We start from the raw sequence: 22,414 nt of genomic DNA, 5'->3' as shown, positions 1-22,414 counted from the left end.
ATGGTGAGGAGCACAGAAATTTAGAGCCGGAATTTCCAGCAGCTCTAAGCAGGCTCCTTGTTCCTAACCTTGAAAAACTCAGTTTACTTGGAATGTATTATGCATGAAAATTAATGGTGGGGGGAAAGGCTAGAAAAATATGTTGAGAGTCAGATTTTAGGGGACTCTAAATGTCCTGATAATGAATTTATTTAGCCATTGACAGTTTTCATGAGAAGATGAACAGAGGATATTTATGCAGTATAATGGAAATAGGAACAAGAACAGGATTCAAAACTCAGCTCCACCATGTCCTACAAGTATAACACATTGGGGAATTTATTTAAACATTCATAGCTTTATTTTCTTCATCTGTAAAAACGGGGATTTTTTTCACTTATTTACTCACTGACTCCTTTGTTCATTTATTCATTTTTAATTCAAAAGATAATAATTAATTACCATATTCCAAGCATTGTTCTAGAACTATAATGCCCAATGCAGTTACCACTAGCCCCATGGAGTCTCTCAGCACTTGAAATATGACTGGTTTGAATGGAGATGAGCTGTCAGTGTAACATATATGCCAGAATTTGAAGTCTTCTATAAGAAAAATAATATAAAATACATCATTAATAATTTTTCTTTGAATATATGTTGAAATGATAATAGTTTGGATATTATGGATTAAATAAAATATACTATTTAAAATAAATTTCACAGTTTATTTTTATTTCCTAATGTGATTATTAGAAAATTTAAAAGTGTGTAATGACTGCATTTGTAGTTTGCATTATATTTTATAGGATAGCTCTGTTCTAGATACTGGATACACAAAACTGATTATTTTAGTGGTGGAGACAGAAAATAAAGAAGTAAAAAATAAATATATAAACCACTAACCTTTAGAATGTGAAATAAGTGCTATGAAGAAATTAAAATATTGGCATTCAAGTGAAAGGGACTCAGGACTGAAAGGGAGAGGTGGGGGAGAAATAGAAAAGTGTGTTGGGAGGTAGAGAAAAATAGATTTCCTGGGAATATTATTTGGAGGACAAGATGGCAGGACTTGTTCATGGGTTAGATTTAGGGGATTGAGGGGAAAAGGAAAGAGGGATCAGTCCTAAGTCTATTTGAGAGTTATTATGAGAGGTCAACGTGATAAGTATATTAAGCATTTATACAGTGTCCGGTAGCTGTGCAGATTTTGTGGAGGAAGTGGGTAAAGATGGTGGAAAGTACAGCTCTATGAGGATCTCTTTGGCATAGATATTTTTCCAATTTTACTACTACCTCTTAAACTATGGCTCTGAACGGAAATAATACTCTGCATTTGGTAGTATGAGAATTTACAGAGCTTTTAGTCATTTCTCTTCATCTCTTCTTGCCTGCCTCTTGTCTCACCATTGTTCTCTCTGGAACATCTATTCCTTTGCTACATATTTGTTAGCTACTTGTTTACTGGGGCTTATCCAACTTACATAATTTGTTCTCTCTCAGGGACTCTTACTAATTTCTTTCTTCTGGGGTCTTTAATGACTATGACCATCTGTTTAAATATTTCTTCAGTTGCTAATTAAATAAGCCAGCGCCTTTCAAATATTCAAGACACACGGAGAATTCTACGTCTCTTTTTGGTAGAGATCTTCATTCTCTCTTTCCTCTTTTTCGGAATGACCACTTTCCCCCACACTTAGGAAACTGAGGGTTTTCATTCACTGTGTGGGTTTCCATCCAAGTGGTAGGGCATATGTCTTTATAGTTAGCAGTGGAATGCAGGGCTTCCTGTCAACTTTGATTTAGACTCTATGCTATGGCCTCTCCATTGGATATCTGAACATAGCCCACCCTTCTAGCTGGCAGGACACATCCCTCTTACATGGGCAAACTCATGTTATAACTGGTCATGCCCTATGTCCATTTCTGTGTGGAATATGAAATACATGTCAACTGGCCTTTTCCTGGGACAAAGCAAGTACGCTGGTAAGAGGGTGAGGGAGAGATTATTTTATGCAGAAAAAAAAAGATTTAAGCAACCTAGTTAGAATTGGTTAATGAATGAACACTTCAAGTTATTCATTCAGCAAGTATTTGTTTATTTCTTATTTATTGAATGTCTTTAATGTATTCAGATGTGGGCCAGGCACTGAGAATAGAGGGAGGATGAATCCTAACCTTCTTGTAAGGTTGTTATCTTCAAGATGTTTTTGGAGAGACAAACCTACAGAAAGTTAATAAACCAATCAGAAAGTGAGAGCTAATCAACATTTATGGCACAGATGTTAAGGCCTGGGAAAGATCAGGAAAGAAGCTTTGGGTGGAATTTGCAGTCATCCTCAAAGGACTACTGGATAAAATGGGCCTTGAAGTCTGATGTGATTCTATTGAATTGGTCAGGAGGGGGGAAAACGGCCTGACATAAAGGGAGTGGAACAGGCTGCATGAGAGAGAATAGTGGGAGGCAAGATCGGGTGGACCCTGCAGGCAGGACACGTGCCTTCTAGAAGGTCTTCTGGTCAAGCAACGTGGGAAAGAGGAAGAAGAGACGTTCTGTCCTGCCTACTGCCTCTTCTGAAAGTTAAATACCATGCTATGAGCAACAACATGTATAATACTGGAAATAGCTCCATTGATTGGACATTTCCTCTTATCCCTGGATAGCTGTGAAAGTGCAGTTGTTTCAGCCTCTGGTAGGGCCTGGCAGGTGACTCTTGCCTTTAGGTGTAGCTTAGTAGCAGCTGCAAGAGTTTCATGATCTCCATGAAATCACTTTAGCTGAAATAAACACCAATGATCAGAATTCCAAGAATGTCTAGGCAATGCTCAGAGGAATTCCAGATACTACAAAGGAGCCCAAATGAACAAAACTTTTTTTTTTCCTTTCTCAGTAGGTTTGGCCCCCAAGCAGGAAGTGACTAAAAGAGAGAATGTATTCTTCAAATTTCAGTATTTCTTTAGGCTTTTTGAAATCATTTAAACACATCTCTTAAGCTTTTTAAAATAACAGCTTTATTGAGATATAATTCACATACCATACAATTCAGCCATTTAAAGGGTACAATTCAATGGTTTTTAGTATATTCACAGAGTTTTGCAATTATCACCACACTCAATTTTAGAACATTATCTTTATTGAAAGGAAATCCTGTTTCCAGTTAGCAGTTACTTCCCATCTCCCCCCAATCCTCCTGTCCCAAACAGTCCTTGACTGCTATAAATCTAATTTCTGTCCTTATAGATTTGCCTGTCCTGAAAATTTCATATAAATGTAATAATATATTGTCATCTTTTGTGTCTGGTTTCTTTCACTTAGTAAAATGTTTTCAAGTTTCAGCCATATAATAGCTTGTACAGACATACCTTTTTTGTTGTGCTTCACTTTATTACACTTTACAGATTTTGCTTTTTCACAAATTGAAGTTTTGTGGCAAACCTGCACCAAGCAAATCTATTGGCATCATTTTTTCAACAGAATGTGCTCACTTTACGTGTCTGTGTCACATTCTTACAATATTTCAAACTTTTTCATTATTCCGTCTGTTATGGTGAGCTGTGATCAGTGATGTTTGATGTTACTACTGTAAGGGTTTCAGAGCACCATGAACCATGCCCACATGACAGTGAACTTAATTGGTAAATGTTGTGTGTGCTTTGACTGCTCCACTGACTGGCCATTCTGTGCCCTGCCCTTCCCCCTCCCCCCCAGCCTTTTCTCTCCCTCTCAAGTATCCCTATTCCCAGAGACATAACAATATTGGAATTAAACCACCTAAGAACCCAACAGTTGCCTCTAAGTGGTCAAGTGAAAGGAAGAGTTATACATCACTCACTTTAAATCAAAAGCTTGAAATTATTAAATTTAGTTAGGAAGGCATATTGAAAGCCAAGATAGGCCAAAAGCGGGGCCTCTGGCACCAAACAGTTAGCCAAGTTGTGAATGCAGAGGAAAAGTTCCTGAAGGAAATTGAAAGTGCTACTCCAGTGAACATATGAATAATAAGGAAGTGAAACAGCCTTATTGCTGATGTTAAGAATGTTTTACTGGTCTGGATAGAAGTTGAAACGAGCCACAAAATTCCTTTAAATTCCTTAATCCAGAGCAAAGCCCTAACTCTCTTCAATTCCATCAAGGCTAAGAGAAGTAAGGAAGCTGCAGAAGAAAAGTTTGAAGCTAGCAGACATTGGTTCATGACGTTTAAGGAAAGAAGCCATTTCCATAACATAAAAGTGCAAGGTCAAGCAACAAGTGCTGATGCAGAAGCTACAAGTGCTGATACAGAAACTACAACAAATTGTCCAGAAGATCCAGCTAGGTAATTGATGAACGTAACTTACACTAAACAACAGATTTTTTAATATAGAAGAAACAGCCTTCTATTAGAAGAAGAATCTATCTAGGACTTTCATAACTAGAGAGGAGAAGTCAATGCTTGACTTCCAAGCTTCAAAGAATGGTTGAATCTTTTGTCAGGGGTTAATGCTAACTTTAATTTGGAGTTAATGCTCATTTACCATTCTGAAAATCCTGGGACCCTTAAGAGTTATGTTAAATTTACTTTGCCAATGCTCTATAAATGGAATAACAAAGCCCCAATGACACCACATCTGCTTACAACGTGGTTTACTGAATATTTTAAGCCCACTGCTAAGACTAACTACTGAGAAAAAAAGATTCCTTTCAAAATATGACTGCTCATTGACAATGCACCTGGTCACCTGAGAGCTTTGATGGAGATGTACCACGAGGTGGATGTTGTTTTCATGCCTGCTGACTTAACATCCATTCCATAGCCCACAGATCAAGAAGTCATTTTTATTTTAAGTATTATTATTTAAGAAATGCAATTTGTAAGGCTGTAACTGCAATAGATAGTGAATCCTTCTGTTGGATCTGGGCAAAGTCAGTTGAAAACCTCTGGGTAGGACTCACCATTCTAGATGCCAGGAAGAATGTTCTTGAGTCATGGGAGGAGGTCAAGATATCATCACTACAGGAGTTTGGAAGAAGTGGATTTCAACCCTCATGGATGACATTGAGGGGTTCAAGAGTTCAGTGGGGGAAATGGCAGATATAATGAAAATAGCAAGAGGTCTAGAATTAAAGTGGATCCTAAAGAAAGGACTGAATTGCTGCAATCTCATGATAAAACTTGAACAGATTAGGATTTCCTTCTAATGGATGAGCAAAGACAATGGTTTCTTGAGATGGAATCTACTCCTGGTGAAGATGCTATGGACATTGTTGAAATGACAACAAAGGATTTAGAATATTACATAAACAGTTGGCAAAGCAGCAGAAGTTGACAGGTTTTACTCCAATTTTGAAAGAAGGTCTATTGTGGGTAAAATGTTATCAAACAGCATTGCATGCTACCGAGAAATCTTTTGTGAAAGGAAAAGTCAACTGATGCAGCAAACTTCATTGTTGCCTTATTTTAAGAAATTACTATAGCCACTCCAGCCTTCAACAACCACCACCCTGATCAGTCAGCAGCCATCAACCTCAAGGCAAGACCCTCCACCAGCAAAAAGTTCATGACTCTTTGAAGGCTCAGATGATGGTTAGGATTTTTTAGCAATAAAGAGTTTTTAATTAAGGAATGTATATTGTCTTTTAGACATAATCATATTTCCCACTTAATAGACCACGGTACGGTATAAACATAACTTTTATATGCTCTGGGAAACCAAAAAAATTATGTGTCTCACTTTATTGTGGTGATCTGGAACTAAACCTACAATATCTCCAAGATATGCCTGTATCAGTGTATCATTACTTCATTCCTTTTTGATGCTGAATAATCTGCCACATTTTATTTTACCCATTCATTTACTGACGGACATTTGAGTTTTGGCTTTGGGGCTATTATGAGTAATGCTGCCATGAACGTTCGTATATGAGGTTTTTTGTTACCTGTGCTTTCATTTCATTTCATATTTCGTGCTTATATACTTAGGTGAGGAATTGCTGATCCCATGGTAACTCTGTGTTTAACTTTTTGAAGAACTGCTATTCTGACTTCCAATACAGCTGCAGTATTTTACATTCTTATAAGTGATGTGTGAGGGTTCCAATTTCTCCGCATCATCACCATAACTTCTTATTGTCAATTTTTTTTTATTATAGCCATCCTAGTGTATGTATAGTGGTATATCATTGTAGTTTTGATTTGCATTTTTTTGATGGCTAATGATGTTGAGCATCTTTTCTTGTGCTTATTGGCAATTTTTATATACTCTTTGGAGAAATGTCTATTCAGCTTTTACCCATTTTTAATTGTGTAATTTGTCTTTTTATTGTTAAATTGTAAGAGTGCTTTAAAGATCCTTATCAGATATATGATTTGCAAATATTTTCTCCCATTCTGTAAGTTGTATTTTGCTTTCCTAATGGTGTCCTTTGAAGTGCAACAGTTTTTACCTTTTATCAAGTCCAATTTATCAAGTTTTTGTTGTTCTTGTTATTGCTTATACTTTTCATGTTGTATCTTTGAAACCATTTCCTAATTCAAGCCTTGAAGATTTACACTTACATTTTCTTCTAAAACTTGTGTACTTTTAGCTGTTATATTTGGGGCATTGATCCATTTGGAGCTAATTTGTATATACGATTTTATGTAGGGGTCCAATTTCCTTCTTTTACATTTGGCTCTCCACTTGTCTGGGTACAACTTATTGAAAAGATTATTCTTTCCCCATTGAATTGTCTTGTGGTCCTTGCCAAAAACCAACCAACCATAATGTATAAACTTATTTCTGGACTATCCATTTGTTTCCATTAATTTATATGCTTATGTGTATGCCAATACCACACTGTCATGAATACTGTTGCTATGTAGTAAATTTTGAAATCAGGACACTTACTACTAAACTATAGTAATCACAACAGTGTGGCACTAGCATAAACATAGACATATAATCTGGGTCTCTTCCATTTCCATATGAATTTTAGATCAGCTTGTCAATTTCTGCTTCTGCAAAGAAACCAGCTGGAATTTTGTTGAGGATTGCATTGAATCTGTAGACCAATTTTGGGAATGCCATCTTAACAAATTAAGAGTTCCTTGTATTATGTGGTGGGGAGGGATGTAACTCGAGTGGTTGAGCGCCTGATTCCCATGTAAGAGGTCCTGGGTTCAATCCCTGGTACCTCCAGAAACAGACACATACACATACACACAAACAAGATAACTTTTCATTTATTTTGGTCTTCTTTAATTTATTTTGACTATGTTTTGTATAATACTTTTCAAAGAATAAGTTTTATATTGCTTTTGATCTATTTATCCCTAAGTATTTTATTTGTTTTTGATGCTATTGTAAGTGAAATTGTTTTCTTAATTTCGTTTTGCATTGTTCACTGCAAGTGTATAGAAATTCCATTGATTTTTATATATTGATCTTGTATCCTGCTAACTTGCTGGATATGATTTTTAGTCCTATGGATTTTAGTGTATTTCTTATGATGTTCTGTATCTCAGAGCATGTCATCTGCAAACAGATATAGTTAACTTCTTCCTTTCCAATCTGGATGCCCTTTATTTCTTTTTCTTACCTAATTACCCTGGTTAGAATCTCCAGTATAATGTTGAATAGAATGAATGAGAGTGGGCATCCTTGTCTTGTTCCTGATCTTAGGGGGAAAGCTTCAGTCTCTCACCAATAAATATAATGCTAGCTGTGGGCTTTTCATAAGTTCTCTTCATCAGATTGAGAAAGTTCCTTTCTATCTTAGTTTGTTAGGTGTTTTTATCATTAGGTTTGGGATTTTGTCAAGTGCCTTCTTCTGCATATATTGAGATGATATTATTGTCTTTGTCCTTTTCTCTTCTATTGATCTAGTATATTACACTAATTAATTTATATGTGTTAAACAAACTTAGCATTTCAAGGACAAATTCCACTTTGTCATGATATATGATCTTTTTTATATGTTGTTTAATTTGATTTGCTTGTTTTTTTTATGATACTCTTTGCCGCTGTATTCATAAGGTATATTGATGTGTAGTTTTCTTTTCTTGTGATATTTTTGTCTGATTTTCTTTTTTTCTTTATTTTCTTTTAAATGTTACATTCAAAAAATATAAAATATAAGGTCCCCATATACCTCCCACCCCACCCACGCCACCCCTCCCACATCAACAACCTCTTCCATCATTGCGGCACATCCACTGCATCCAGCGAATACATTCTGGAGCACCGCTGCACCACATGGACAGTGGTCCACACTGTAGTCCACACTCTCCTCCAGTCCACCCAGTGGGCCACAGCAGGACACACTTATCAGGGTAATAATATTAGGTTCATGGAATGAGCTGGGAAGTGTTTCTCCCTTGCTCTATAACAAGAGTTTTTGAAGGATTGGTGTTAAATTTTGGTAGAATTTACCAGTGATGCCATCTGGGCCTGGGCTTTTCTTTGTGGGATATTTTCCAATTACTCATTCATGTTCATTATTTGTTGTGAATCTGCTCAGAATTTCTCTTTCTTCTTGAGTTAGTTTCAGTAGTTTGAATCTTTCTAGGAGTCTTTCATCTAGGTTATCTAATTTGTTAGCACACAATTTTAATTATTTTCCCTTATAATTATTTTTATTTCTGTAATATTAATACATGGCCCCTCTTCCATTTCTGATTTTAGTAAGTTGAGTCTTCTCTCTCATTTCCTTGGTCAATCTAACCAGATGTTTATCATTTCTATTGCATTTTTTTAAAGAACTCTCTATTTCATTAATTTCTGCTCTAATTTTTATTATTTCTTTCCTTATCTTTGTTTTGGGTTTAGTTTGCTTTTCTTTTTCTAATCTCCTAAGGACAAAAATTAGGTAATTGATATGAAAAATTTTCTTTTTTGATATAGAAAAAATAGCTATAAAAGTCCCTCTATGCACTACTGTAGCTGCATCTTACATGTTTTAGTATATTTACCTTCATTTTCTTTCATCTCAAAGTATTTTCTAATTTCTATTGTGATTTCTTCTCTGGTTCATTGATTATTTACTAGTATGTTAATTTCTGCATATTCATAAATTTTCCAAATTGCCTTCTATTTATTTCTAACTTCATTTCATTGCGACCAGAGAATATACTTGGTATGATTTCACTTTTTAAAATGTATCGAGATTCTTTTATGGCCTAATAGATGGTCTGTACTGGAGAATGTTATATGTGCACTTGATAAGAATGTGCATTCTGCTGTTATTGAATGAAATGTTCTATATATATCTCTTAGGTCTAATTGCTTTAAGTCTTCTATTTTCTCCTTGCTTTTCTGCTCAGTTCTATCATTATCAAAATAGTGTTATTCAAGTCTCTAATAGTTAATGTTAAATTTTCTATTTCTGCCTTCAATTCTATCAGTTTTTCCTTTATATATTTTGGGACTCTGTTGTTCTATGTAAATGTTAAATTTTCCTAGTGGTTTGGCCCTTTAATCCTTATAAAATATCCATCTTTATCACCAGTATTGATTTTAGTCAAAAAGTTTACTTTGTTTGATATTGCTTATAGCCATTCTAGATTACTTAGCTTTGCTGTTTGTCTTATATATTTCTTTCTATTCTCTTTACTTCAGTGACTGGCTTACTTCGCTCAACATAAAGTCTTCAAGATTCATGCATGTTGCCCTGTGTGTTAACTTTGCATTCCTTCTTACAACTGAGTAATATTCCATTGTATGTATATACCACAATACTTATCCATTCATCTGGTGTTGAACACTTATGTTGCTTCCAATTTTTGGCAATAGTGAATAATACAGCTATGAAGATTTTAGGGTGATGAGGCCCACTCTGTTTCTGATTCACAGGGATCTTAGATCCCATGGGATAGATGGATGGAAATGTCTTGCTTGCAATACAGACACTCTCCACTTCCTGGGATGGGCATTGTCCATCATTATCTTCTTGTTAGTTGTCTTGGGTGAGTCCTGTGAATGGGAGAGTAGATGTTGCAACTCTCCTGAGATTCATGGCTCAATTGGCACATGAATGGACCAAAGATTTAAGTCTCTGGGACACATATTTAACAAGTATAGTGCTAATTATAGGTTCAAATGAAAGAGGCAGAAGAGCCAGATGTAGGGAAATATAAATAAGTCTAAATCTGTTATGTTGAGGAACATATATTTCAAAGTAAGGCCAACTGACAGATTGCTGAATTCTTGAGATTGTCTGCTCTGCCTACAGTGTCTAAATGTCTCTAGAGCCCTCAGAAGCCCCACTGTTTGAGGCACTGTTCACTGTGGTAGTCAATGATATCCTGCTGAATGTAACCTCTGGAATGGCCTCCTGACTCACTTTGAAATCTCTTAGGCTGTCCAAGATCAAATCCTGGTAAATCCTAGAGGAGAGAAAATGAGAAGAGAAGACAACACAGATAGCAAAAACAGCAGGGCAGGAGATTGGGAAGGGGGAAAAATAAAAAAATCTTAAAAAAAAAAACTACTTTAAATTTATACTAACTTAATTCCAATAACAGAAATGTTAGCTCCTATATTATACTGTTCCCTCTCCCCATGTTTTGTGTGGCTATAATTATCTTACATGTACATATATTGCAAAGCTAATAATGTATTATTATAATTATTAATTTGTATAATTTTATATCTTTTAAAGAAGCTGAAAGAAGAAAGGAGAGCAGGTGTAGATTTTGGAGTTTATTTTAGTATCCTTATTTATTATTTCTGGTTCTCTTTATCTGTTCCTGTGGATTTAAATTATCATGTGGAGTAATTTCGTTAGCCCAGTATAGCTTTGCTCCCACCCACCTCCTTTGTGCTCTTATTGTCAAATATATTTCTATATGCTATAAGCCAAACAGTACAATTATATACATGTTGTTTTACACATTTTCTTTTTTTAATCTGATAAGAGAAGAAATCAGAAGAAACATAAATTATACTTATTTTATAATTACATGATTACTTTTACTGAGGCTCTTTGTTTTTTGCAAGAGGAGATAAGTTGCTGTATAATGTCACTTGTTTTCAGCTTGAAGAAATTCTGTTAGTATTTCTCAGTATTTGTTTATCTAGGAATGAAACCTTCGTTTTTGAAAGATAGGTTTGCTGGAGGTATGATTCTTGTTTCACAGGTTTTTTTTCTTTCAGCATTTTGAATATGTCATCTCCTGCTTCTGGCTTCCATTATTTCTTATGAGAAGTCAGCCATTAATCTTATTTTGGTTTCCTTGTATGTGATGTCATTTTTTTCTTGCTTATTTTCAAAAATTTTCCCTTTGTCTTTCAGCATTTTTATTATGATGTGTATTGTAGTGGATTCCTTCATGTTCATCATACTTGATGTTTGTTGAACTTCTTGGGTGTGTAGATTAGTATCAATCTTCAAAATTAGAAAGTTTTCAACCATTATTTCTTTGAATATTTTTTCTGCTCCTCTTTCTTTCTCTTCTTCTAGTATTCCCAGTATGCTTATGTTGGTACACTTAATGGTGTACCATATTTGAGGCCTTTTTTTTTTCTCCCTTTCTATTCTTTGGATTTCATAATATCTATGCATCTATCTTCAAGTTCACTGATTCTTTCTTCTGCCACTTCAAATCTATTGTTCAGACCTGCCTTTTTCATTTCAATTATTATATTTTTTAACTCAAGTTTTTCCTTTTTGTTCTTTTTAATAATTTCAATCTCATTAATGATTTGCCATCATACTTTTCCTTATTTCCTTAAGTGTGGCTTCCTTTAATTCCTTGAACATATTTATTATGGATGCTTTGAAGATTTTGTCTATTAAATCTGATATCTGTGTCCTCTCACCTGCAGTTTTTGTTGCCTTTTACTTCCAGTGTATGAGAAACACTTTTCTCTTTCTTTGTATGTCTTGTAATTTTTTTGTGGAAAACTACATTGTAGGAAATGTTATGTATCTACATAGGCTACTTCAGGGCCTCTGGTTTTAGGTTAATTTCGTGTTTATTTGTTTAATGATGGCTATTTTATTAATGTCTCTTTCCTCCACAATGTACAGGCTGTGATATCACTCTTCAGAGGGTGCAACCTTGGATATGCACACAATCACTCTGATTTGACAGTGGTTTTTGCAGGGTTCCTTTTGACTATCTCTTTCCTTGACCGTCTCTGTTAAACTGTCTGCATGTGCTGGTATGACCTTACTAATTGCTGATTGATTGCTTTATTGTTTTATTCAAAGCCCTGGTGCATAAATTGTTTCACAGTATCATCCAATTACTTCCAGGCCTTTTTTCAGGAGTAGTTTTTAAGACAAGTATTTGAGGATTGTTCTGAACCCAGGATGACTCTTTTTAGCTGACTGTCTCTGAACCTCTCTGGTAAACTAGTTGGTCTATGATTTAATTTGTTGCTCAAATGGAGCACCAGCCTCTTCTTAACTGCTTACTAGGAAAACCTCTTTTGTTTTTGAGAGCACCATTAGATTTTAAATTTCACATACTGTTTAAAATAAGGTCAGCTCCTTTGGTAAAAGTTTAGGAGCTCTCTGTTCTTATGGATTCCCTATCCATAAAATGCCTGTCTCTGTTTTTATGGCAAAATCTCTGAACCACTGCCTGGATCTGGGGTAGGATAAATGGCTTGCTTTTCTTGGAGTAACACCCTTGCTTTATTAACTGAGTGGAAGTGGTAGCCTCTAATCTTCTTGGCTTGACTCTCTCAATGTGGAACCTCTGCCTTGCAAGTGAAGTGGGCAAAGGCTATCAGGGTCCCATGCTGTGCCTGGGGTAGAGCCTCTATCCTATGAATGGAGGTAGGTGAAGGAAGAGAATCTCTGATTTCTTAGGCACATATTAAGAATTTAGCCTCTGTAATTAAGCTGGGGGTTCAGAGGGTGAAAAATGGCAATGCCCTGCCCCTTCTGTTATCCCTTGACTAAGAGCTGTCTGGAAAGGGAGCCCTATTTTCATGACCACATCTGCCCAGAGTGAAGTTTTTATCATGCTGAGCTAGGGTTGGTAAGGAGAGAGAGGGTTATAGCTCAAGTACTACAGAGTCACTGTTCTTATTAGGATTTACTAGATTTTCTTGAATAAATGCTTCTTCATGTAATCTCTTCGGACAGTTATCAGAGACATTAAATGGTTGTTTTTGTTTCATTTAAAAAATTATTTTCACCAGTTTTAGCTGTATTTTTTTTGCGTGTAATATAGTACTTTAGTACTCCTTACTTCGTCTTTCCAGAAGTAAAAATCTCTCTCTTTGTTTTTTTACACTCACCATTAGTAAAAGAGATTGAGGCAATTATCTGAATTAAGTAAAAAAAAATCCTTATAAAATAGAAAAGGCCTTTAGGGGTTAGATTTTCGGCCAGATTCATCCAGGATTTCCACTGATTGATTTCTTCTGGAAACTTCTTAACTTTGCAAAATGTTTTAACTGAAGCAGCCTTAGGACACTCCAAAAACATTTTTTTCTTTCAGCTATGTGGACATTATATTTAAAAGTACTTACTGAATTATTGCCTGCAAGTTGAAACCCATATATTAACACAATCTAACTTGATGGCTTGGGGCTCTTCTCAATTCTTCAAGCCAGGTACTTCAAATATATTCATTGAGGTCAGTTTATCAGACTTTACGGAGCCTTTTACTTTGGGTTATATATTGACATTACTCATGGTGAGTGGGCGACTCCAAGACAGTATGGTATATACTCTCAGTGAGCCAATAATTTGGAATTTAGATAACCAACAACACGCAATTAAATTTTGACACTTTTCAGGTACTTGGCTAATATTCGAATTCTATTTCTGGGTGGTTGTGTCCTCTAGGGTCATTAGAGAAATCAGAGGTGGCGTTATTTAGAGTGGATCATGTGAGTTGCAATGGTCCTTTTAGTGGAATATCTCATAGGGTATATCCTGCTAGTCCCAAAGCCTAACTTCTCAGGGATTATAGCCCATATCTTGCCAGATAACTAATCTTTCCTGGTCCCTCTTTGCTAAACATGGTCCAGCTATATTCCATAATATTTTATTGCATAACAGTTGAGTCTCCTCTTCTATTATGCTTTTATTCTCCTATCTGTCAAATGCGTTGAGATTCCCAAGGAGAGCAGAAATCTAGGTCCTTATATTAAAACTACCACCATCAAACAAGTGTATTTGTGACATCCTCCATACTTGAACTCTTGAGTTAATTTCCCTCTGGTGTTTTTCTGGCCACCTTCCTGTCAGTCTGAAAGATTCTGGCTTACAACTAAACCTCCTTACGTTTCCTCTTTTTTCTTTTGACTTTACACGATGATAAAATTAACCCCACAAACCAACCCTTAGCTCCATTTATTCAGTAAACATTTGAGAAACTTCCTGTGTGCCAAGCATAATACTAGGTGTTGGGGATTCAATATTAATGAGATAAATGTCCTAACCTTAAAGGAGCTTTGCAGGAGAACGAACATAAAAACAAATAAATGTTACAATGCAGTATTCTACTGTAAAAGACATATGTGCAGAACACATGGAAGAACCCAAAGATAGGTGCTCACTCTTACAAGGGGCAGTATAGGGAGTCAGAAAAGGCTTCTTCAGAGAAGAAGCTCAGCCATGAAGACAAATTCTGGCAAAACGGGGCTAGAGTGGGGTGATGAGGAAGGGCATTCCAAGATGAGAAAAATTTAAGATGGAAATCCACACAGAGGTTGACTTAAGGTAATGGGCTTTTTATATTACAATTGGTAGAGTCCAATAGGAGACCTCATTTTCTTAATTAGCTTACATAATCCATAAAGCACATCATGTAACACACTTAGTAGGTTCTTCAAAAAGTGTTGAATAAATAAATATTATAAATCCATGATCACTATTCAGTTTACAGACAATTCTTTGCTTGGACATTTGGTCTGAGTGCCAGTCACATAATGATTCTAGCCCCTGTGCCTTCTAGCTTTTCTTTAGCATTGTCTACATTTTAGAGCTCCAGGGAGAGAGTGACTGGTTTCTGAGGGCAGGCTTTGACTGGTGCTTTCACTGAAAGCTGCAGAAGGGCTGCATAGATTCTAAATAGATGTAGGTGTGGGGTAAGGTCTGCTTATGGTATTGTGTCTTTTTTTAAAATGTGTTTTGACCTATATCATGCACAAGCAGATGAAAAACAGGATAATTCAAGCATCTTCTTTCACCTTGACATCACTGCCCTTTTTGAAAATCTAGAACCAAAATCCTGTATTGTGAAAAAGTACCACTTTTGCTCCTTCATTCCTCCTGAGCTATCCACTCCTTATTAAATGAAATCGGCCCTTCAATAACTCCCTTATTTGCCATTTCCTGAAGTTTCAGGCTGTACCCCCATCATCATAGGACACTGTGCCATCTCCTAGGCTTGGTAGGAGAGATGGATGAGAAGAAGCCAACCCTATACTTTCCTGCCCAATTCATTTCATCTCTGTTGTACACCACACATACAACGATATAAAAGTGTTTATTGCTTTTTTTTTCACTTAGAAGAAAACTCAAAACACCTTGACTTTCAACTTTCAGCAAGAGAATCTCCAGTGAGGTACCTTAATTTCATCCAGGTTCACCCTCAGATTTGTTCCTTCCCATGAGAGGGCATTTGGGGAAAAATTCATTTCCCCACAGGACCCATTTTCTCTCATTGTCTCCCTCTCCCCCATCAATCTCTAGCTGTACATTTCCTAAAGTCTCACTCATCAATTTTTAAAAAGAAGGGGCACTCCAAGATTTAAGTTTCCAAAATCCAGAGAATAAATTACAGTAGGTGGGGTTTTGTAACTCAAAATCTTATAGAATCTCTCCATTATTATTAATAATAATAAATCATGGGATTCCTTTTTGAAATCTTTCTCCTTCCTCACTTTTGAAATTCAGGTTAGTCTCCTGGAATACAGGTAACACATGTGCACACACACAGATACACACACACACACATACTCTTTCCAAGGACAAAGGTTAATTATCAGAGCTATTACAGGCTAACTCCTTAAGGAAAAAGTAGGTACTTGTCAAACTGCCACATAATTTTCAAGGCAACTCTCTCTCTAAGAGTCTGGACATCTCAATATGCAGAAAAAATGCATAATTCCCCTTCTCTATCTCATCTTTGTTCCTATCCCATTTTAAATTGCACTCTTTGGGTTTGCTGGGATGAAAAAAGGAACTATTATGGGCCATATGCTCATCAAAGCCTGTTCTTTTAACAAAAAGAGGCTGTGCTACTGCTGTTCCATTAGGGACGAGATTAACTCCTTATCTAAGAGTCTGCTTTACCCTCAATTTTTAAGTAGGCAGGTGGGGAGGCAATGGATTGTTTATCTTCCCTTTACTAAGTATAGGTAATTGATTACCTGTATGCACAATAGTCAGGTCACATGGTCTGACAAAAATTTATTTTTTTCTGAATCATGATTCATTTTCATTAAGTCCTAGAAAGGAATAAAAATCAAGCATATTTATGTATTCTGTGTAACATTTAACAAATCACCTGCCCTGGTAAAATAGGAAAATGACACAACTCTCCCAGAAAATCTAGCCACTATGGCCATCAGAGCTTTATGACATACAATCAAGTTAATTATGAAAAATGTTCAATTACTTAAAGAAATCTCAAAAAAAAAAAAAAAAGAACCAACTTAAACATTGTGACCATGTATCCTGGTGAGGCTAAAATTGGTCAAAAGCAGAACTGAATGACAAATGATAATTTCTACTAAATAATTCAGGCCATCTAAACTCTGTTATTTCACTTACTTTAATAAATATAATGGGTGTAATTAGAGACCATTTTTCCTTACTGTGCCAGACACAATGTGTTCCAGCCTCACTGTGGGTTTGTTTCTCTTTGGGTAACCTGTGTCTGCAAATTGGTCCTGTTATCCCAGTGCCTGGTATTCTTAGACACCAAATAAATGTATGCTAATGTCAATAACCAAGTAAGTTTTGATGGTGACTGTCAGGAAAAAAAAAAGATTGCAGAGCAAAAACTAGACATTTCAATAAGCTAGTCTGTGATGAATTTCACGTGCGAGAAAATGGAATGGGGAAAAATAACTTTAGGATTTGGTTTTCTCTCTAATGACATCTTTCTTTCTCCCCTCACAGGGAAGTGATGCTGATATGGTGGATAAGAACAAATGCTGCACACTCTGTAACATGTCTTTTACCTCAGCAGTGGTGGCTGACTCCCATTATCAAGGCAAAATCCATGCCAAAAGGTTAAAACTGTTGCTAGGAGAGAAAACTCCATTAAAGACCACAGGTATGTTTGTGAACAGTATCCAGGGGCAAACCATGAGAACCAAGCACTGTACTGTCACAGTCATCAAGCCCGCTATTCAGAGGCAGGTCGGCCAGAATCGGAGTCTAATGGTCGATGTCATTCAAAAACTCAAGCGATGGAGAGGTAGCCCAATAGACCTTGCTGTCATAGAGCCATAGCACAGTCTCAGATTCTCATTATATCAGCCTGGCTCCTTCAGAATTGTAATTCGGCAGCTTGCAGCTTCTGAAAAGCAGTTACATTCTGTTGTCTGTAATATCAAGTCTACATTCGGTATTACATTATATCAATTAAATAATGAGCACTGGGCTATCCTAGATTGAGTCTATAATCCAGAATGGAGAATGATTTGTGTATACTGAGTCCATCCCTTACCTATGGCTATATAACGCAGGATATAATCCTGTTCTTATCTTGTGGCAGAGGTTGGGAGGAAATCACTAGTCTTTAGAAACATCTTAGTTTGCAGACCAAATGATTTTTCCCCCCTTTGGTTGCATTCTTGTCATCTTTGTAGGAGATCTTACATACTGATAACAGATCATTTGACCTTTTAATTGCTTAACTGAAAAACATTTCTTAGTCTATCAAATGATGAAATGGAACATTGTTATAATCTAATCAAGATAGACTATTTGGACAAGGTCTACATACTGGCAAAGATGTTACTAGACTGGGTTATGATCCCAATAAGCTGGGGGTGTATTTCATGATGACTCTTCTTGCAATGCAATTAAAACTTAGCAGGGCATTTTATCTTGCAGCCTAATGAATCGTGCATAAATCGTAGGTGTAATTATTTTTATATGGTATTTTGGAAATCAGAGAAAGTCTAAAACATCACTTGGCATTTATTCTCACCAAATTTTTTCCTAAGAAAAATGTCTTCTTTTGCCTAGAGAATGGCAAGGAACATTTTCACCATATTTTTCTACTTAAACTAAAGAACCTTGTTTTTCTAAAGGTAACTGTAACATCCAGGCATAGGACGGGGTTTTGAAAACATGAAATCTGGAGACAAGCCTAGCTTGTTTTGGGGCACACTCTGTATGTCACCATTTGATAAGCAGCCACACAGTGGAAAACTCCTGATTCTTGCTCTCTAAAAGGTCCTAGAGCCCCCTTGTAACCTACTCTCCATCAAATTTCCTAAAATAGACACCTCAAAGAAACAGTCACTGGAACTTTCACCTGTTTCCCATGAATGAGTAACTACTCCATTTGTTCTCTCTGTCTAAGCAAAGCATTGCTGTTAAATTTAATTTTGGAGGTGGTGATGAACGAGGGGAAACTATGTCATTGTTTATCACATCAATTAGCAAGTGGGAGAGTTATTATTTCTGTCGAAAATCATCACATGGTAAAAATAGGTTTATGTGAATTTAAATACATCCTCAAGACAACCAAGCACCAGTTTGTCTTCATGAATTCAAGTCCTTTCAGAGCTGGTAAATGTAGTTGGGGGTAATTTGTAAGTTGCCATTAATATATTCCGTAGAATGAATCAAAGCCCTCAAGTGTGCAACCTCTACTTAATGGCTTGGTCTTGGCTGTTCACAGAGCTATCCCAGCCCTCTATATTATTGAAATCAGGTTGCTGGGTAGGCAGGAAGGGAATGGAAATAAAAGTAGGAAGCACCAACAGCTTGAGGCTGGGGTTGGAAGAAACAGATTCTGATTGTCTTGTGACAGCCTCCTCTACCTTTTAGCTCAGGGCTCTGAGGCTGCATATCACCCTTCAGCAGCATCTCCTCTCCTCCATGCCCCTCTGAAGCTGCTTTCAGCAGTAAGCATCTTGGAAAGCAGCAACATCAGGCAGGTTTGGAGGGACTGGGAAACTCAGCATGCCCCTGGGCCTGGGTTTGTGTCAACCCAGCTGCTGGCAGCAAGCAGAGAAAGCAATCCAGCCTTCCAGAGGGAGTTGAGTCAGTAGATACAGGTATAAGCAAAGAGTTGGTATTTGGGAGGTGTAGCATGGGTTAAGGATTCAGGGGCTTGATAGGAGGGTGGAATCTGGGCGCAAAGAACATGCAGAGATTCAAGCAGGATACTGGCATCTGCAAAGTCTAGCTGGAGGTCTTAGGGCTATGTCTGCTGTTCTGGGGTTTCAGAGAAAGGAAAAGCTGTTAAGCGCATGGCAGAGCATCATCTTTTCAGATATTTCAGGCTGGAAAACAAGTATATGGAACAAATCAGGATCCCGGCCAGAGCTGAGGTATAGGCTGAAGCTTGCTCTCAAGCACAAATTCAGTTTCCACGAGAGCAGGTCAAGGACCAAGAAGCACTAGAAAAGAAAGCCCAGGTCATGGGCCTCCTGACCTACCAAGTATGGTGCCTTCATTCCCGTGAATGGGCCCAGGATGGTCATCTTTCCTTGCTGTCTGCGCCAAGCCCAGCAAGAGTTCCTGAAGGACTTTGACCTCCAAGCTGTGACTGCCCTGTGTACATCTAGGAAATGCTGTGCCTAATCAACCAGGTTGGCTTGAAATTACTTCTGTAATGAAAATGAAAGGGGAAAAGAAAAGAACGTATAAAACCCCAACCAGCTGAATCAAGAAGCCAGAGATTTGTGATTCCCCTGCCCAGGTATGCCACTGAAGCTGCCCCTCCATGAACAACCTCTTGAACTATAGTGATTTCTGGGTAGGAAAAAATTGAAGCACAATTCATAGCATCTCCATCTGATAGAAGTAAGCAGTTGGGATCTTTGAATCACTACCTTTCCTCCTACTCAAGCTGCCCTTTAATGAAGCATCAACTAGGTATCCTGGAGAATTATTGTGGTTTGAGTTGCCTGCTCCAGATGGGTGCCTGTTTATTAGAATTTCTGAAATGCTTGGCAGAGTTGGTGGAACAAAAACCAGTCCTGTTCTTCTTGATTAGTGTGTTTTAAAATCTTTGCTCCAGGTGGTGCTGTTTTAGATCCTCCTGTGAAGATGAAAGCCTGAGGAACTCTAGACCCATTGTGCTCTCACGGTTAGCAGACCTCTGGTGGAGAGCATGTCCAGAGGGATGGCTATATGGAGGTTGCTATAGGGCCGTGTCCTTTGCAGTAGAAACCCAAGAAGCCATGTTGAGAGAAGGATTTAGAGGGGATTCAAAGGAGAGAGGCTAGGAAAAATAAAGGACACAAAAATTTTCTCATTTGAGGAAAAGTTAAGTCAGTAGGGGTTGTTTAGCATGGAAAAGAGGTGACCTGAGCAACCTATGGGGCAAATATTTGTAAGGCTGTCATGGGAAAGAGAGATTCATGGTGCGTGTGTGTGTGCACATGCATGCCTGCACACTTAGATCCAAGAGAAAGAAGCAATGAATTGGGAGAAAATTAGAGTTGGATCTGAGCTCAATTTAAGGAAGAATTTTTAATAGTCTGTGATACTTAAAGGTTGAATGCTTAGCCTTGGGGGCTGCTGAAGCTGAGGCTGGCTGACAACTTGGCAGAGCATTTCTAGAGAAGGTTCCAGCTTCAGCTCAGTAGTTGACCTACATGATGATTAAAGTCCCTCAAAACTTGAGTTCTTCAGCCAAAAAAAAGTCACCTACAGGCTAGACCCCCTGACATAATATGGCAGAAAGAACACTGGCTTAGCAATCAGGAGAAACCAACTCAGGCAATATCTCTACCCCAACTAGTTGTTACCATCTTTGGTAGGTCCTTTATCTTTTCCAACTGCAGTTTTCCCATCTGTCATTTAGTTCTTAATACTAGCTGCATTTACCTTAGTAAATTTTATGCAGAGTAAATAGTAGATTTCAAAGGGCTTTGAAGTGCTGAAGGAGTTGTGTTATTCACAGGTGAGAATTTGCTAAAAATAGATTGATACTGATTCCTCTCTCCCATAAGTGCCTCTGGTTTCCTGATTAACATAGTAGGCTTATTCAATTGCTATCTTGGGTGTAGCATCAAAGGACATTGTATCTCCTAAGGGACAAAACTTTCTGGGGTAAGTTGTATGAATTGTGGTGAGGCAGATGCTGGTGGGGGGTGGGACAGGTCTGTAAACTCAGGGGGAGGGGATGGTCGTGGAACTAAGTAGACAAATAGGCTCTGGAAATTAAGGAAACCTGTCGGAAGAAGAGGGACCAAACTGGGAGCAGGACCCTGCACCTAGGACCCCTAGCAAGGTTGAGGGAGGATTCTACTTGTTGAGGAACTGGCAGAGAAAATAGTATTAAAGACAAGAATTCAAGTTCATATGATAAAATACAGATCCATATACCAGAATTGGGTCTCAGAGTAATTGGAAAAGCCCTATTATCAGAGTAGAAACACTAAGTAATTGAAGGGCTAGCAGTTTGATGCTGACCTTCAGAGGTCAGGCGAGAGCTAGTCAAATCCTCCTTGCTTAGGATGAGATTGGTCCTAGAGACACATCAGGGTTCACAGGTAAAGGTGACAGCTTCCAACAGAGGGGAGAGGAAGAGTAAACAGTCTGAGCCTGAGTGAGCCTTACTCTGCGCCCCCCCCCTCCCCAACACAATGAGACTTTAGCTATGATTTGTTCCCAAGCAGCTGCTGGGATGACCTGTAATGGTGCACATTAGAAGACGCCTGGTTTACCACTGATGGTGCCCCAAGGGCCAGATCGTTGACTATGCTAGGCAGAATAATTGTCCCCAAAGATGTCCATGTCCTAATTCCCAGAGCCTATGAATACCTTATGTTACATGGTGAGGGGGAACTAAGATGACAGATGGAAATGATGTTGCTAATTAGATGACCTCCAAATGAGGAGATTATCCGGGATTATCCATGTCGGCCCACTGTGATCACAAGGGTCCTTACAAGTAAAAGAGAGAAGCAGGTGAATAGGTGGCAGAATGACGCAGTGCTGGAAAGACTTGACCAGTCCTTGGATTCCAGTCCATCTTGTCTTTGAAGATGGAAGGGGAACATGAGTCATGGAATGCAGGCAGCATATGAACTGGAAAAGGCAAGGAAACAGATCCCCCTCTCAGAAGAATTCTGGACCTACCAACACCTTGATTTTAGCTCAGTGGGCTCCATTACAGATTTCTGACCTCTAAGACATTAGATTTACAGTTATTTGTTACAGCAACAATAAAAAACTTATACACTAACTTAATTAAATGCTTGTCCAAGCAGGACACCCTTCTTTAAGTGCATTTCATGCATTTTGCATTGGGGATTGTCAAATACCACGTAGTGGGCACTGAAACAACTGTTGTCAGGGACTTGCCTGAGG

General features: G+C 37.6%; 1 protein-coding gene across 1 annotated transcript in view; it reads left to right on the top strand.

The window, feature by feature from the left end:
* The window catches only part of ZMAT4 (zinc finger matrin-type 4), a 362,499-nt gene that overhangs the window by 178,315 nt on the left and 161,770 nt on the right, over nucleotides 1-22,414 (top strand). Inside the window, exon 4 of the mRNA XM_023591776.3 lies at nucleotides 17,030-17,186. Within this exon, the coding sequence (XP_023447544.2) occupies nucleotides 17,030-17,186 (157 nt within the window). The remainder of the gene's footprint in view (nucleotides 1-17,029; nucleotides 17,187-22,414) is intronic.

Source organism: Dasypus novemcinctus, chromosome 29, assembly GCF_030445035.2.
Source record: "Dasypus novemcinctus isolate mDasNov1 chromosome 29, mDasNov1.1.hap2, whole genome shotgun sequence".
NCBI classification, from domain to species: Eukaryota; Metazoa; Chordata; class Mammalia; order Cingulata; family Dasypodidae; genus Dasypus; species Dasypus novemcinctus.
Note: the sequence above shows the minus strand (reverse complement) of the source record. Positions and strands in the feature narration are given on the sequence as shown.